The 17,263-nt window shown below is 28.9% G+C and overlaps 2 protein-coding genes across 2 annotated transcripts; both read left to right on the top strand.

Moving 5' to 3' along the window:
* Positions 1–243: 243 nt before the first annotated feature.
* Positions 244–732, top strand: LOC130939658 (dehydrodolichyl diphosphate synthase 2-like). Its single transcript, XM_057867747.1, has one exon. It carries the CDS (start codon positions 244–246, stop codon positions 730–732), a length of 489 nt encoding a protein of 162 aa, XP_057723730.1.
* Positions 733–10,853: 10,121 nt separating this feature from the next.
* On the top strand, positions 10,854–17,032 carry LOC130940468 (dehydrodolichyl diphosphate synthase 2-like). The gene is made up of 3 exons (XM_057868597.1): positions 10,854–11,416; positions 12,387–12,454; positions 16,401–17,032. The coding sequence occupies exons 1-3, from the start codon at positions 10,985–10,987 to the stop codon at positions 16,840–16,842; spliced, it is 942 nt and encodes a 313-aa protein (XP_057724580.1). The 5' UTR covers positions 10,854–10,984; the 3' UTR covers positions 16,843–17,032.
* Positions 17,033–17,263: the final 231 nt, after the last annotated feature.

The following is a 17,263-nucleotide window of genomic DNA, read 5'->3' as shown; positions in this document are numbered from 1 at the left end:
TCTTCACGTAACAGGACAAATGCATATACAACCATCACCAAGCGACGTTCATTCATTTCCCTTCTTCAACTAGCTAATCTGCCCAAATACGGCACTGTTTAATTTGAAAGCGAAGCTATCACTTATCCACACAAACACTACTTTTCTCCCTTAACTGCTGCTTATGCTTATAAATAAAGCTTCTCTCTCAAAACAAGGACCTTCGCATTCTCGGTACCGTCATCATAACCGTATTTCTCAATAATGTTCTCGTTAAAATTCCCTATCCCAATTGAGAACACGTTAACTCCTCCTCCAAAAACCAATAATAATAACAACAACAATAATAATAATAATACTAATTACAATAAATTTTCAGGATGTTCCTATTATTGTTCCGTTTATGCCAATAACAAACTCCGTGGAGGTATAATAAGGTCTCCTCCTACGTCGAATGTGGCGCTCCACAACAACGGAGCCTCCGTTGTTGGAGGGTGGCCAGAGACGACGGAGGCAAAGGAAGAGCCATTTCCGGAGGAGCTGAGAGCGGAGCTGATGCCGAAGCACGTGGCGGTGATAATGGACGGGAATAGGAGGTGGGCGAAGACAAGGGGTTTGTTTCCGTGGGCGGGTCATCAGGCTGGTGTGGAGGCGCTGAAGGAGGTGGTCAGGCTGTGCCGCAGCTGGGGGATTAAGGTCCTTTCTGTGTTTGCGTTTTCTTCTGAAAATTGGATTCGCCCCAAGGTTAGCTAATACTAATAGCTACCTAGTCTTCTCATCTCATCTCATTCATATATCTAAACTTTATTGTGTAGTAGTTTGTGAAAAGAAGCGCCAAGAGCAAGTAATATTTGAGATTTATAGCCATTAAATTCTCGTTAATGATAATTTTAATATTGATCAATTTTGTTATGAAATATCAAATGCATTGTTATCTAAAAAGAGAAAGTTGTCTAGGTTCAATACTTTTATTAAAATTTGGTCCGTATTTAATTTAATAAATAAAAATAAATAATTTTATAATATTAAATATAAAAAAAAGTTTAAGACGTCAGCATTTTTATTAAAATATCAGTACTTATTAGTTAATAAAAGAAAATGAGTAATTTTTTATTATTGAATAAAATTTCACACTATTAAAAACATCATTAATGGTTAAAATCATAAAATTTATTGACTCACTTCTAAATATAATCTTACATTATTAAGAATACTAATAATAACTAAGTAATGATTACAAATTATAAAATTTACTGATCTTTTAACACTCTTCATCTAAAAAATAATAATAATAAATTAAATGATAATGTATCTTAAAATAATTAAGTTACGTGTCATTATTTAATTGATAAAGGACGATAAAATATTTGATGAATTAAATTGATGTATACGTATTTTTTTAGAAATTATGTTTAATATTAATACAAATTTAAATTGAAAACTTTTAAATTTATTTTAATAAATATACATTCAAATTTTCAAGTTTTAAATTTTTTAATAAAATTTCTTGAATATTAAAAACCCTAATTAAGAAGATTCATTGTTTAATCTGCTGCTAAAAATACGAGTAGAAGAAGCTATTGTCACAGCTAATATGCCATTCTCATTTAATTATATTTTTTTCTAAAATGTCATTTTTTTAAGAATTAAATGTACAACTGTCATTCTCATAGTTACATTTTTTTTATTAGTCATTTTTGTTTTATACAAAATTCTAAAATCCAAATGAGTTACTAAATTGGTAAAACTAGATATTTAATGTTTAAAAATTTAACTAATATTTAACTCTTGAATTAAATATAATAAATATATATATATATATATATATATATATATATATATATATATATAATTTGTTGTGTTTATTATTATAAATCGATTAATTCCCAAAAAATTAGGTCGATTCTGTTGTAAAATAAAGGATATATCAAATAAAGATGTATAAATAGAAGACTCTATTATTAATATAATTAGCTCAATAATTATTATATATATATAATATTATATGTTGTATTGTGTATATATATACAAAGATAAGAAAAAGTATTAAAAATAAAGAGAGAGATATTGCATTTGATATTATCTCAATACAATAAAGATGGTTAATATTGCTATTAATATTATATGTAAAGAGTAATAAAAATAGAATTTAGAATACTTATAAAATAAAGAAGAGAAAGAATTGTAATAGTAATATAAAGAGAAGAGTATTTGTTTGCAACATAAAAGAATAATATTTGTTGTAAAGAGATAGAGAAAGGGAAGTATTTGTAACTGTAACTGTGTCCAATTCATTTGCCTCGTTCATGCTTTTATAGGCAAATAAATTCAACTATTCAAACTTTATTAATTATACTTTTCATGTGAATTTGCTCCTTACATAGGAAATCAGATCCACCCTTAAATGAGCATTCATCCTTATCTATCCATGCTGTAACACTCCCCCTTGAATGCTCATTTAGGATTATTGCCTCGTTAAAACCTTACTAAAGAAAAACCCATTGGGAAAAAACCTTAGTGAAGGAAAAAGAGTACAATATCCTTTAATAATGGGGCTGCCTCATTAAAAACCTTGTCAAGAAAAACCCAATGGGAAAAAACCTGACCAAGGAAAAAAGAGTACAGTCTCCCCCTCTTGTCGACATCAGTTGATGTCACGAAATCGGCGCATCCCAATCTCATGTACCAATCTTTCAAAGGAAGATTTTGGGAGTGACTTTGTGAACAAATCTGCCAGATTGTCACTTGAGCGGATCTGTTGGACATCAATTGTCCCTTGATTTTGAAGATCATGAGTGAAGAAGAATTTGGGAGAAATATGCTTTGTTCTATCGCCTTTAATGTATCCGCCTTTAAGTTGAGCAATGCATGCTGTATTATCTTCAAACAGGACAGTTGGAGCTATCTTATGATCAATCAATCCACATGATGACATAATATATTGAATCAAACTCCTCAGCCAAAAACACTCGCGACTAGCTTCATGAATCGCCAGTATTTCAGCATGATTAGAGGATGTTGCAGCAATTGTCTGTTTCGTGGACCTCCAAGATATAGCTGTACCACCATATGTGAATAGGTATCCTGTTTGAGATCTCCCTTTATGAGGATCAGACAAGTATCCGGCATCTGCATAGCCAACTAGTTGTGACTTGGATCCATAGGGATAAAACAATCCCATATCAACCGTTCCATGAAGATATCGAAAATTTGTTTGATTCCACTCCAATGTCTTCTGGTTGGAGAGGAACTATACCTTGCTAGTAAATTCACCGCGAATGATATGTCAGGTCGCGTATTATTAGCAAGATACATTAGCGCTCCAATGGCACTAAGATATGGTACTTCAGGACCAAGGATATCTTCATTTTCTTCTTTAGGACGGAATTGATCCTTTTTCACATCTAAAGATCTTACAATCATTGGGGTACTTAATGGATGTGACTTATCCATATAAAATCTTTTCAAGATCTTTTCTGTGTATGTTGTTTGATGAATAAAGATCCCACCTTTTATATGCTCGATCTGCAGGCCGAGACAAAATTTAGTTCTTCCAAGATCTTTCATCTCAAACTCTTCTTTTAGAGTTTTTATAATTGTTGGAATCTCTTCAGGAGTCCCAATGATATTTAAATCATCAACGTACACAGCAATTATAACGAATCCAGATGCAGATTTCTTTATGAAAACACATGGGCAGATATCATCATTCTTGAATCCGTTTTTGGCCAGATACTCAGTAAGACGATTATACCACATTCGTCCAGATTGCTTTAGACCATATAAAGATCTTTGCAATTTGACTGAGTATAACCCTTGCGAATATTCACTGGATGGTTTAGATATCTTTAGTCCTTCAGGGACTTTCATATAGATATCCCGATCTAATGAGCCGTACAAATAGGCTGTTACCACATCCATTAAATGCATATGCAGTTATGATATGCAGATAAACTGACCAAATAACGCAATGTTATCGCATCCACTACAGGGGAATACGTTTCTTCATAATCTATACCGGGCCTTTGTGAAAAACCTTGTGCCACAAGTCGGGCTTTGTAGCGCACAACTTCATTTTTCTCATTTCGTTTCTCACAAATACTCACTTATATCCAACAGGTTTTACATCTTCAGGTGTACGGACTACAGGTCCAAAGACTTCACGTTTTGCAAGTGAGTCTAATTCAGCCTTCATGGCTGCTTCCCATCTTGGCCAATCATTTCTTTGTCGACATTCTTCAACTGATCTTGGCTCAAGATCCTTACTTTCATGCATGATATCTACTGCCACATTATATGCAAATATTTCATTGACAATTGTCTTATTTCGGTCCCATTTCTCTCCTGTAAAGACATAATTTATCGAGATCTCGTCATTTTCACAATTTTCAGGTACCTGAACGTCTTCTGGCGTTATATCAGAATTTTGGACAACTGCCGGTGTCTTTACTATGTCTTTTCAACAGGAATCGTATTTACCTCTTTTCTCTTTCGAGGATTTTTATCTTTGGAACCGACAGGCCTGCCACGCTTCTGGCGTGTATTGCTTCCGTGGCTATTTGTCCTACTGGAACATCAATTCGAATTGGGGCATTTTCCGCCCTGCCACGCTTCTGGCGTGAATTTGCTTCAGTGGCTACTTGTCCTACTGGGACGTCAATTCGAATTGAGGCATTTTCCGCTGGTATATAAGATTTGGTTATCCTCTTTGTATCGGAAAATGCATCAGGCAATTCATTTGCTATTCTTTGCAAATGTATAATCTTTTGAACTTCTAGTTCACATTGCCCTGATCGAGGATCTAAATGCATCAACGATGATGCATTCCAATTAAGTTCCTTTTCAGGAAGCTTATTCTCTCCCCCTAATGTTGGAAATTTGATTCATCAAAATGACAATCCGCAAACCGGGCTTTAAACACATCACCAGTTGTATCTCAAGATACCTCACTATAGAGGGGAATCATATCCAACATATATCCCCAATTTCTTTGGGGTCCCATTTGGTGCGATTAGGTGGTGCAATGGGAACATATATTGCACATCCAAATATTCTTAAATGGGAAACATTTGGCTGCTGGCCAAAAGCTAATTGCATAGGAGAGAATTGATGATAACTCGTTGGCCTCAAACGAATAAGTGCTGCGGCATGTAAAATAGCATGCCCCCAAACCGAGGTTGGGAGATTTGTTCTCATAAGCAAGGGTCTAGCGATTAATTGGAGGCGCTTAATAAGTGATTCTGCTAACCCATTTTGTGTGTGAACATAAGCTACTGGATGTTCAACACTTATTCCATTAGCCATACAATAAGCATCAAAAGCTTGGGAAGTAAATTCACCAGCATTATCAAGACGAATTGCTTTAATTGGATTTTCTGGAAATTGTGCTTTTAATCGAATAATTGAGCCAGTAATCTCGCAAACGCCAGGTTGCGAGAAGATAATAAGCACACATGTGACCATCTCGAAGATGCGTCTATCAGGACCATAAAATATCTAAAAGATCCACATGGTGGATGATAGGTCCACATATATCACCTTGAATCCTTTCTAGGAATTCAGGGGACTCAAATCCAATCTTTACTGGTGATGGCCTTAAAATTAACTTTCCCTGAGAACATGCAGCACAACAAAATTCACTAGTTTTAAGAATCTTCTGGTTCTTTAGTGAATGTCCATGAGAGTTTTCAATAATTCTCCTCATCATGGTTGTTCCGGATGACCCAATCGGTCGTGCCAAGTTATGAACTCATTTGAGTTAGTAAACTTCTGGTTTACAATGGCATGTGATTCAATTGCACTAATCTTGGTATAATACAACCCAGATGAAAGAGGGTAATTTTTCTAATATAACTTTCTTATTTGAATCATGAGTTGTGATACATAAATACTCATGATTTCCCTCATTCATCGTCTCAACATGATATCCATTTCGGCGAATATCTTTGAAACTCAACAAGTTCCTCAGAGACTTGGTAGATAATAGTGCATTATTTATTATAAATTTTGTTCCTCCAGGAAACAAAATTATAGCTCTTCCGGAGCCTTCTATCACATTGCCTGAGCCAATAATAGTATTAACATATTCCTCTTTTGGCACAAGATGGGTAAAATATATCACTTTTGAGAATAGTGTGCGAACTTGCACTATCCGCAAGGCATACATCTTCATTACATATCCTTGCCATTCTCTTCAAAAACAAATAATAATAAAATGAGTAGTATGCACAGTTAAATTGAATACTTGATCAGAATTATTTTTCTAAGAAATTGTACATAAAATAATGTCATATACTAAAATTTTATTTTAAAATTTGACACATTTAATAATTTCAAAATTCATAAACATTAATATTTCATTATTTATGTACATCACTTAAATACATAAAACTTAACAATAAGTTCTTTACATTATTTATTTACATAAATACTTCACAATCTCATATTAAACTATTCCATCATTAATCAATGACCAATATTTCCTTCAGGATCCTCAAAGAAATCAGATACATCATAATGAGTGGTGGAGTTCTCAGCATCATTTGAAACAAATTTGTTTCCTTTCCTTTGTCGTTCTTTTTCAAAGATGCCTGGTAAAGATCGACTAGGTGCCTTGGGGTACGACAGGTACGTGACCAATGGCCCTTTCCACCACAGCGGAAACACTTCTCCTCGGTTGATTTATTCTGCCCGATATTCCTTTCTTTGTCCCACTTCTGGTGAGATCCTCTCTTTTGAACATAATTCTTTTTCCTTCCATAATTTTTCTTGTTATTAAAAGCTTGCCATTTACCTCTTCTGGGGTAATGATTTGCCGCATTTACTTCAGGAAATGGGGCGGCGCCAGCTGGGCGCGCTTCATGATTTTTTAATAACAACTCATTGTTGCGTTCGGCAACAAGAAGGCAAGAAATTAACTCAGAATATTTTTTAAACCCTTTCTCTCGACTGCTACTGCAGGAGCACATTCGAGGCATGGAAGGTTGAGAAAGTTTTCTCCAACATATCATGATCAGTTATTTTTTTCCCACACAATTTCATTCGTGAGGTGATTCGAACATTGCAGAATTATATTCATTTATAGATTTAAAATCTTGTAAACGCAAATGCGTCCATTCATACCGGGCTTGAGGAAGTATCACCGTTTTCTGATGATTGTACCTTTCTTCAAGGTCTTTCCAAAGATCTGCAGGATCTTTTAATGTGAGATATTCATTTTCATCCTTCGTCAAGATGACGACGGAGAAAAATCATGGCTTTAGCTTTATCCTTCTGGGATGCATTATTGTCAACCTTAATGGTATCTCCAAGATCCATTGAATCAAGATGGATTTCAGCATCCAATATCCATGATAAATAATTGTTTCCAGATATATCAAGAGCATTGAATTCAAGATGAGAGAGTTTCGACATAATGAAAATATTACCTGAGTCTTCCTAAAGATTTGATCAGAGTCTCGTGCTGATAACGTGTTGTAAAATAAAGGATATCAAATAAAGATGTATAAATAGAAGACTCTATTATTAATAATTAGCTCAATAATTATTATATATAATAATATTATATGTTGTATTGTGTATATATATACAAAGATAAGAAAAAGTATTAAAAATAAAGAGAGAGATATTTGCATTTGATATTATCTCAACAATAAAGATGGTTAATATTGCTATTAATATTATATGTAAAGAGTAATAAAAAATAGAATTAGAATACTTATAAAATAAAAGAAGAGAAAGAATTGTAATAGTAATATAAAGAGAAGAGTATTTGTTTGCAACATAAAAGAATAATATTTGTTGTAAAGAGATAGAGAAAGGGAAGTATTTGTAACTGTAACTGTGTCCAATTCATTTGCCTCGTTCATGCTTTTATAGGCAAATAAATTCAACTATTCAAACTTTATTAATTATACTTTTCATGTGAATTTGCTCCTTACATAGGAAATCAGATCCACCCTTAAATGAGCATTCATCCTTATCTATCCATGCTGTAACAGATTCGGCCAATTTACTAAAATTTGACCATTTTTTAGATTTTTTATGGGTTCTTTAACAATTAGTTTTTATCTTAAATCAGAATTTGTGATCTCAATTCCCAATTAACTTAGTCGAGACAATCAATTCACTTCAATTCTCAAAAACACATGATTTTATATGAAATCACTATATATTAACATATGAAGGTATGTATATTATTTAATCTAATAAATATTAAAAATAGCATAAAATGAAATCATTATTATTTAATTTAAAAGACTAAATAACTTATTATAGAGTATAGACATAATATTACAATTTAAAATAAACCCTCAATTTATATACGAGTAATTTTGTACAATAATAATAATAATAATAATAATAATAATAATAATAATAATAATAATAATAATAATATGTCTATCTAATATAGCTTTGACTTTATAACAGGGGCGAAGCTAGATGGTGGGAAAGGGGGGCGATGGCCCCCCTAATTTTAATTTTTTACATGTAAATTATATGTAAATTTTAGTTTAGCCCCCCTTAAAATTTTATTTTAGTCTTAGTTTATTGGATAAATATTTTTGGCCCCTCTAATATTTTATTTAGCTCCGCCCTGCTTTATAAACACTAAATGGTTTGGTGCAGAGTATGAGTATCCAATCATTTTTCTTTCACAGTCATAACTCATAATAATAGACTGCAAAATCACAAGAACTGAAATCAGCTCAATGTCCCCAGTTAACCTTCATAATGGTAATTAATAATATTCCGCTCACTCATTTTAGTGTGCGTGTATGTATAGATATATATACAATATCATTCAAAGTGCGAATACTTTCTTTTAATTATGAACTATCTTATTTGCAAACTAAAAAAAAAATTACTAAGATAGTGTTTTATTTAGACTTTTTCTAATCACCATTGCGTTTATATAATTAAACACATATTGGGTTTAATTAATATATAAATGTCTAAAATAGACACAAATTTAAGTAGTGTATAATATAATTTTTTTTCATTAATATAAGAATGGATTATTATTTTGTAGAAGAATTATGCATGTATGCAAAAATCGGTTATTAAATTAATAGTTATTAGTATAGAATATATATTAAAATATAAAATATATATTAAAAATAGGTTAAATATATATATATATATATATATATATATATATATATATATATATTAAGAAATTTAAAAACTAATAGAATTTATTATTTTTGACCTGTATATATTTTTAGTCATTAATACAATATATTTAGTTTAATAGTTATTAAATTAATAGTTATTAGTATAGAATATATTAAAATATAAAATATATTAAAAATAAAATAAAATATATATATATATCTATATTAATATATATATATATATATATATATTAAGAAATTTAAAAACTAATAGAATTTATTATTTTTGACCTGTATATATTTTTAGTCATTAATACAATATATTTAGTTTAATAGTTAAATAATATATTTTTAGTTTATATTTTTAAATATTATTAATTAATTATTGACTAAAGAATTAAATTTTATTGGCTTTCTAACTTTTTATATTTATATACAAATATATGACAGTTAATTTTTTTATAAATATAATATTTTTATTTAAAAAATATTACAAACGAAGATAACCAAATCCTTGGTAAATGGAATAATAGTTTTGCATTTACATAGCATAGGTCTATTTGGATAGTTTTATAAGTAATTTTTTTTAAAATTTTTAATTTATGAAAAGGTATAATATTAATGTTTAGTGTAATTTTTAAAATTAAATTATAATTTTTAAAAAAATTATTTAAGTGTTTATAAAAAAGTTAAAAAAATAATTTTTTTATAATAAAATTTTTTTATTATATATATTTTTTAAAATAAATACTTTTAAAACTAAAAATTAAAATACAAAATTTATTTATAAATTACTTTTAATATAAATATTTATTATTTAAACTATTTTTAAAAATGAGTTTAACTATACTGAAACCAGGTATACTCACGTATACTCACATTTTTCTTTGCGAAAAGAAAAAATAATCTTCCATGAAATACAAATTAGCAAAAATATCTCACGGTCAAAATCATCAGATGACTACTGATTCTGGAAAAATAAGTATTTTTTTTTTTCTAAAATAAAAAATATAAGCCTAACAAGTACGTAAGAAAATCATTACCTGATCTTCGGCACGAAAAGAATGATACAAACATATACTGATTATCGTACATAACCATAACCATCACTCAGCACATCACATTACTAAAAGCCAAGTGTTCCGTCCTACCCCAATATGCACCATTCATTCCCCGCAACTTGAATGCCATTCTGCTCCAATACGGCAGCTTTTGAAAGCGAACGTTCTAATTATCCACACAACCAAACTAAACCCGTTTCATTTCCGCAGACACTTCTCAGTTCTTTTTTAAAGAGATCACTTTAATAAAGATATTAAAAATATTTTTTTATTTAAAGATATTTATATATATTATATTATTATTAGATATTTTTATTAAATTGATTAATAATTTATTTTGTAATAAATTAGAACAAAATTAATTTATTATAACAACAATAATAAACTCAATTATTTATAATATAATTATTAGATCCAAGATTGAATTATACAATCTAAATCGAATATTTTTAAATTTTTTTATAAAAAAATAAATATATTTCTAATTTTTTATTTTACAGACATTTAAACTTTTAAAAATTTAAAAATATAATTAGATTTCTAAAAAATTAAATTTATTGTTATTATTATAAAAAAATTAATTTTATTTTAATTTGTTAAAAAATTTAAAAATAATCAATTTATTAATACGTCCAATAATAAGTGACATATAAAATATTTTACCCGTCTTCACCAAGCATCGCTTTTCTAATGTCACTTTATAAATGAAGCCCCTCTTTAAACTTTCTCTCACACAAAAAACTAACCTTACATTTTCAGCGCCAGAACTTATTCCAAACCGGGATAACCTTATCGCTATTCCGGATTCATAATTCTCAAAATTCAAAAATGTTCTCACTAAGACTCCCTATCCCGATCGAGAACACACTAATAACTCCGCCTCCAAAATCCAATAATAACAACACTTATAATTCTTCTCTCTGTGCCCATTCTTATTCCTCTTATTCCCATAGCCAAACAAACCGGTTTCTAACCGTTAGGAATGTGGCGCTTCAAAAAAACGGGAACTCAGTCGGGGATTCGAAAGATACGATGATGCAGCCGTTTCCAGAGGAGCTGAACGCGGAGCCGTTGCCGAGCCACGTGGCAGTGATAATGGACGGGAATGGGCGGTGGGCGAAGATGAGGAACCTGATGCCATCGGCGGGGCACCAGGCTGGGGCGGAGGCGCTGAAGGAGATGGTGAGGCTGTGTGCTAGTTGGGGGATTAAGGTCCTGACAGTTTTTGCGTTTTCTACTGATAACTGGGTTCGCCCTAAGGTCAGTTTCGTATTTTCATTCATGGCGCTAAATGAAGCTTAAATAAACCAACTAATACTTAACTGACAAATATAACTAACATTTGTAAGTTGTTATTCGCCTCAAATAATCCTTTTTTTTCTTTTTTATTTTTTTCCCCAAATAATCGTGTATATATATATATATATGAAAGAAAAAATTTAAGAGACTAGCACTTTTATTAAAATTTGTCCAATATTTAACTAGCAAAGAAAGGTAAGTAATTTCACACTATTAAATAAAATTTTATACTATTAAAAACACTAATAATAATTAATTGATGATTACAAATCACAAAATTTATTGATTTTTAACACTCTTCTTATATGAAAGAAAAATGTAGGCGTGGCCCCTCTAGCAAGACAAGTAGTTATTTAAAAGTTCTAAAAAAAATATCAATTACATTTTTGAAAAATTTTGCAATTAATTTATAAATGTATTAAAAAATTACCAAGAGTGTGTTTCATAATTATGAAAAAAAAAGTATATTTTCAAGTGATATAAATATATAATTATGAAAATGGGTATGAAATCAGGGTTTATATTATTTAATATATGATATTTAAAGTCAAATTGATAAAGTCATTGCAACTAAAAAGTAGTGAGCTTTTGATTATAATTATAAATTTTAAAATATTCGTTTATAATCTCATATATTATAAATAAAATCTTCACAAAATTAATTTCTGTTATTCTTTAATACAAATTCGTATTGTCTTAAAATAATATTATTAGGAGTTAAAGTACTCTTTTTTATAAACAAAAATATTTTTTTTAAAAAAAAATAAGACAGAAATTGAATTAAATTTTTATTCTCTAATTATTTTAAAAGTGGTTATTTTAAAAATAAGTTTTCAAATAATTCTCCCAAAAATTATTTACGTCAATGTAGTTTTCCTCGTATGTTGTTTTTCGTTATTGGTTTACTCAGACTTTGTTTGTGGTGCTGCAGGTGGAGGTGGATTTCTTGATGAGCCTGTTCGAAAAAACAATAAACTCTGAAATTGATGTTTTTATCAGGTACTTCCCGAATAAAGCACTTTATAATTGAAACCCTTTTATTATTTTTTGCTACATTAGCAACAATAAAATTAAAAATCTATAATTCGAATATATGCATACTATTTGAGTTTCTCACCAATATATAAAATAAAACACGAATAGTAATTATTTTTTATTACTTTAACCGTTGATTGGTATTGTTATTGTTATTATTATTGGTCTGGTTCTTTTGGCTTGTTGGTATCATCTTTTTTAGGTTTTATACAGAAAAAAAAAGATAAGGAGGAATTGATATTTTTTTTGTAACACCTTTATTATTATCAGAATGTCACGCTTCCGGCTGCGCCACTCTGATAGCAAGCAGTATTACAATGACTTCATATACTTAATAATAAAATAGAAATCTTTAACTCGAAACCATATCGCTGTTTTTTTTTTTTTTTGAAAACTTGGAAAAATACTTTTTCTTGAAAACAAACCAACATATATATATATATATATATACAAAAGCTCTTATTACATAAATAGCTTATGAATATAATATACATAAATCATTACAGTTCTTATTCCTCTTAGACATTATAATATTGATGGCGAGGGATAAATAAATAACAACTAAAACAACATCGAATAAGCAAAATGTAATAAAACTCTTTGTGAGCCTCGTCATCCATTTCCTAAAAAGATAAAGTTGTACGGGGTAAGAACCTAACCACACGGTCTCATCACGGAGTTTTAGAATTGTCATAAGAAGATTTTTAATAAGAAAATCGTTTTCAAATTCAGTAATTATCGTTGTCTTATGAATCCTTTGAAAAAATGATGGTTTAACCATAAAAAAAATTCAAAACTTTTTTTTAAAAGAAATCAGTTAATTATCCAAAATTCCAAACTCACTTTTGAGATAAAAGAATCTCTAAAGTTTCCTAACAGTATGAATGATCAACCTGTTCCAAACATAGGTTCATTAAGTCTATGCTGAACCAGCTTGATATTTCATACTTTACTAAACCACACCATAAACCAATCACGACTTCAGGCCCAAACAGCTCAATCAACATCCAATTCACCACAATTCACCCACTTTCAGTCACAAACACAAATAATGAGGTTCAAACACAATCAAGAGCAGTTACGTCAAGTATAGCAATTAACAATTAAACAGAATTATTCATATAAGCAAACCAATTACAATATGTACACCCAAACAATGTCACATAGATGCATATGATGAATGCCTGCCCTATGGCTAATGAGCTCATCTATCGGTTATACAGCCAACCCGACATGTCCTGGTAGCTAACCATTTGATTACCATCTATCAATCTCTCTCTCCCTCAAGCGCATTCATGGCTCGCGCCTCCTTCTCCCGCAACAGCAACGACGCTCCTCAACGGCGCTGCGCCATCCTCTCCTCCCTCATTAGCGTTGGCGGCGATGGCCTGCAGCAGTTTTCCAAATCTCCTGTCTGCCATGTGTGTGTGTGTTTGTTTAGTGTGTGGGTTGATGAATGAAAACTAAAGGTGAGGGTGTGAAGGAGATGCGGGTGACGGTGGTGAGTAATAGGGGGGTTTGGCGGCTATTGAGGGGGAAAATAAAAAGCATGGCAGTGAAAGGCGGTGGAGGTTAGGGTTTATGGGGTTTGCTTTGGGAATTAGGGTTTAATTTGGGGTAAGAGTGAAATTACGAATTTTGGTGAAATCGGAATTTAGTAAATTTTAATAAAATTAGAGTATATTGTATAAATTTAAAATCTAATTTAATCCCTTAAAATTGTTTTTAAAAATATAATTTATTTATCAATTTGATAATTGAATTTTAATTAAGTATTCTAATTTAAAATATAGGGTAATATAATTAATTTTTTTTATTATAAAAATTAAAGTATTAAATTTTGAAGTCTCAATTATTTAAACTAAATTATAAAAAATTCTTATTATTTTACATTTGTTAAATTTTATAATTTAAATATAGAAAATAATTCGATAATTATAAAATTAGATAAAAGTTTTAATTTAAATAGTCAAAATAAACCTCATTATTTTTAAATTTCTTAAACTTTAAATTATAAATAAAAAAATACTCAATAATTATAAAATCAAATAAAAATCTTAATTTATTTTAAATTCAATTTATCGAAACTTATTTTAATTATTTTCAATAAAATATAATTTCTGAGATTAAATTTTTTAAATGATAAATAAATTAAAATTAATTTATAATAAGATTTTCCAAAACTTCTAGTGTTATACTTTTTAGCCTATCAATTGGATATCGTATATATAGAATTAAAAAAAAATGTTAAATGACTATAGCACAATAAATTCATTACTAAATTAGTTATTATATATTTTTGGTTATTATGTAGTAATTTACTCAATGTATACTTCGACTTTTAAAGGATTAAGCTCCATTTTTTTGTCTGAGAATGCGGTATATTTCAGTCTTCTGAAGAAAATTGAGTGAGTACTAACAAAAGGCAACAAAATAATTCAGATATTAGATCTTATAAAATTTATTATGTGATATCCTCTTGAGCAGAGATGGAATTTAGTTAAGACAATGAAAGGCTATAGTCCCCAAATTTTTTATAAAAAAAATTAGTAATACTTTTTTAAAAAATAAAAAATAATTCAATTAACTTAAATACTTTGTTATGATTTAAAAGCACTCAATTTTAATTCTCATATCTTATTTTTATTGCACAATAATTTTTAATTTTAAACATTAAAAATATGTTAAATAAAAAAAGTTATCTAAACAAAAAAAAATTCATCTAACAATCAAATCAAATCAAAAAAGTTATCTAACAAAAAAAAAAATCATCTAATTGAATAAAAGATAAAAATCATTATTATAAAAACACGTTGTTTTGCTAGCAGCTTCTTTATTCGTATTTCGTAGCTCTCTATTCAACAAGCAACACTCTCTCTACTTTTGAGTTCAAATATAAAAAATTAGGTATTTTTTATTTATTTAATTTAATATTATTTTATATTTTATTGTTTATTTAATTTAATTTTTTATATGATAAAAAATATTAGAATATCTAAAAAGCATTGATATTATTGTATTTGTATAAATTGATAAAAAAATTTAATAAATATTATAAATTATTGAAAAGTTTAGTTCTTATTCAATTATTGAAAATTTCAAGTCACTAAAGACTCGAAAAGTACTATTATAAACTATTTTGTATTTTTTATCTGTAAAATTATTTATTTATGATCTTATTAGTAACAAATTTAAAGAATAATTATATTTATAAATTTTATTTTAATATAAATATTATTATTAAATTTTTATGTTAAATTCTTTGCCCTTCTAAAATTTTGTTTCAAGCTCCGCTACTGCTCTTGAGATATAAAAATAAGTATCTTTTATAGGTATTGAATTGATGAATAGAATTGATATTATGACCATTAGTTATTAAATCAGAATAATAGTTATTAAGATTATCCATTATAAATTTAAAAGGAAGGCAAATAAAATTAAGTTATGACTCATAATGCACAATAATAAAAATCAAACTATAAAATAATAGATCAATTTATCTATAAATAATTATATAATTTAATTTATTTTTTATATATGTTTTATATTTTAATATATATTTTACCTTCGTAATTAATTTTAATGGCTAATTTATAATATACGCTTAACATATAGTTGATATAATTTAATTGAAGTGAACTTGATATCATATCTAAAATAAAATAAAATAAAGATGAGTTTGGTATTAAAATCGAGATGGAATATATCTAATTCAACTCCGGTAATTAACTCATAAACAACAAATGTCTTACACTTTTAAACTATCTAAAAACTTTATTATTAAAAGATGATATTTGTAATATGCACACCTTACGTTTATAAATAATAGTCTGGAGCGTCAAACCAAATGCTATTTCTATCTTCATCTCGTTAATATTAAATGAATCATTTTTACTTGTTACATATACAGGGAAGGAATCCGAATATCCGTGATTGGAGATGCATCAAAGCTCCCCAGCTCATTACTTAGAATGATAAAGTATGCAGAGGAGAGCACAAAAGAAAATTCAAGACTCCAACTCATAGTAGCAGTTAGTTATAGTGGAAAATACGATGTGGTCCAAGCATGCAGGAGTGTGGCAAAAAAAGTCAAAGATGGGATTCTAGATTTGGAAGAAATCAACGAAGGCATCATAGAACAGGAATTGGAGACTAACTGCACTGAATTTCCTAACCCTGATTTGCTAATAAGAACAAGTGGTGAACTCAGAGTAAGTAATTTCTTGTTGTGGCAATTGGCATACACAGAACTTTACTTCGATGGAGCACTGTGGCCAGATTTTGGCAAGGAGGAGTTTGTAGAAGCATTGAGTTCATTTCAGCAGAGAAAGAGGCGCTTTGGTGGACGCTAATCATCATAATAACTATTAATTTAATATCTCTTAAAATGTAATATTATGTATATAATTATAAGTAGTCACCTTTGCCTTTACGATGAAGGTATTGACTTGAATAACAAGTAAATAGAATTGGCAATGGAGTAGTAATTTTATACTTTATGATGAAATATGACCCTAAATTAATAGAAAATTATATTTGTGAAGCTTTATTTTTGAATTGATGATCTAATTTAAACTAAAATATCACTTTTTCATATGTCAAATCATAATAATTTATCATAAAACAATATTAATTAGTTTACAAGTTTAGAATTAACCAATTATTATAAGAGTGATGCTCATGGGCCATCATCTATAGCTATTATTAGTGGTTCATGAGTATAATAAAAATTAGAGTAAAGGACAAATAGGTCCTAACCTTTTTTTTTTTGCA

This window comes from Arachis stenosperma, chromosome 7 (assembly GCF_014773155.1).
Source record: "Arachis stenosperma cultivar V10309 chromosome 7, arast.V10309.gnm1.PFL2, whole genome shotgun sequence".
Classification (NCBI taxonomy): Eukaryota; Viridiplantae; Streptophyta; class Magnoliopsida; order Fabales; family Fabaceae; genus Arachis; species Arachis stenosperma.
This window is presented reverse-complemented; position numbering and strand designations above follow the sequence as displayed.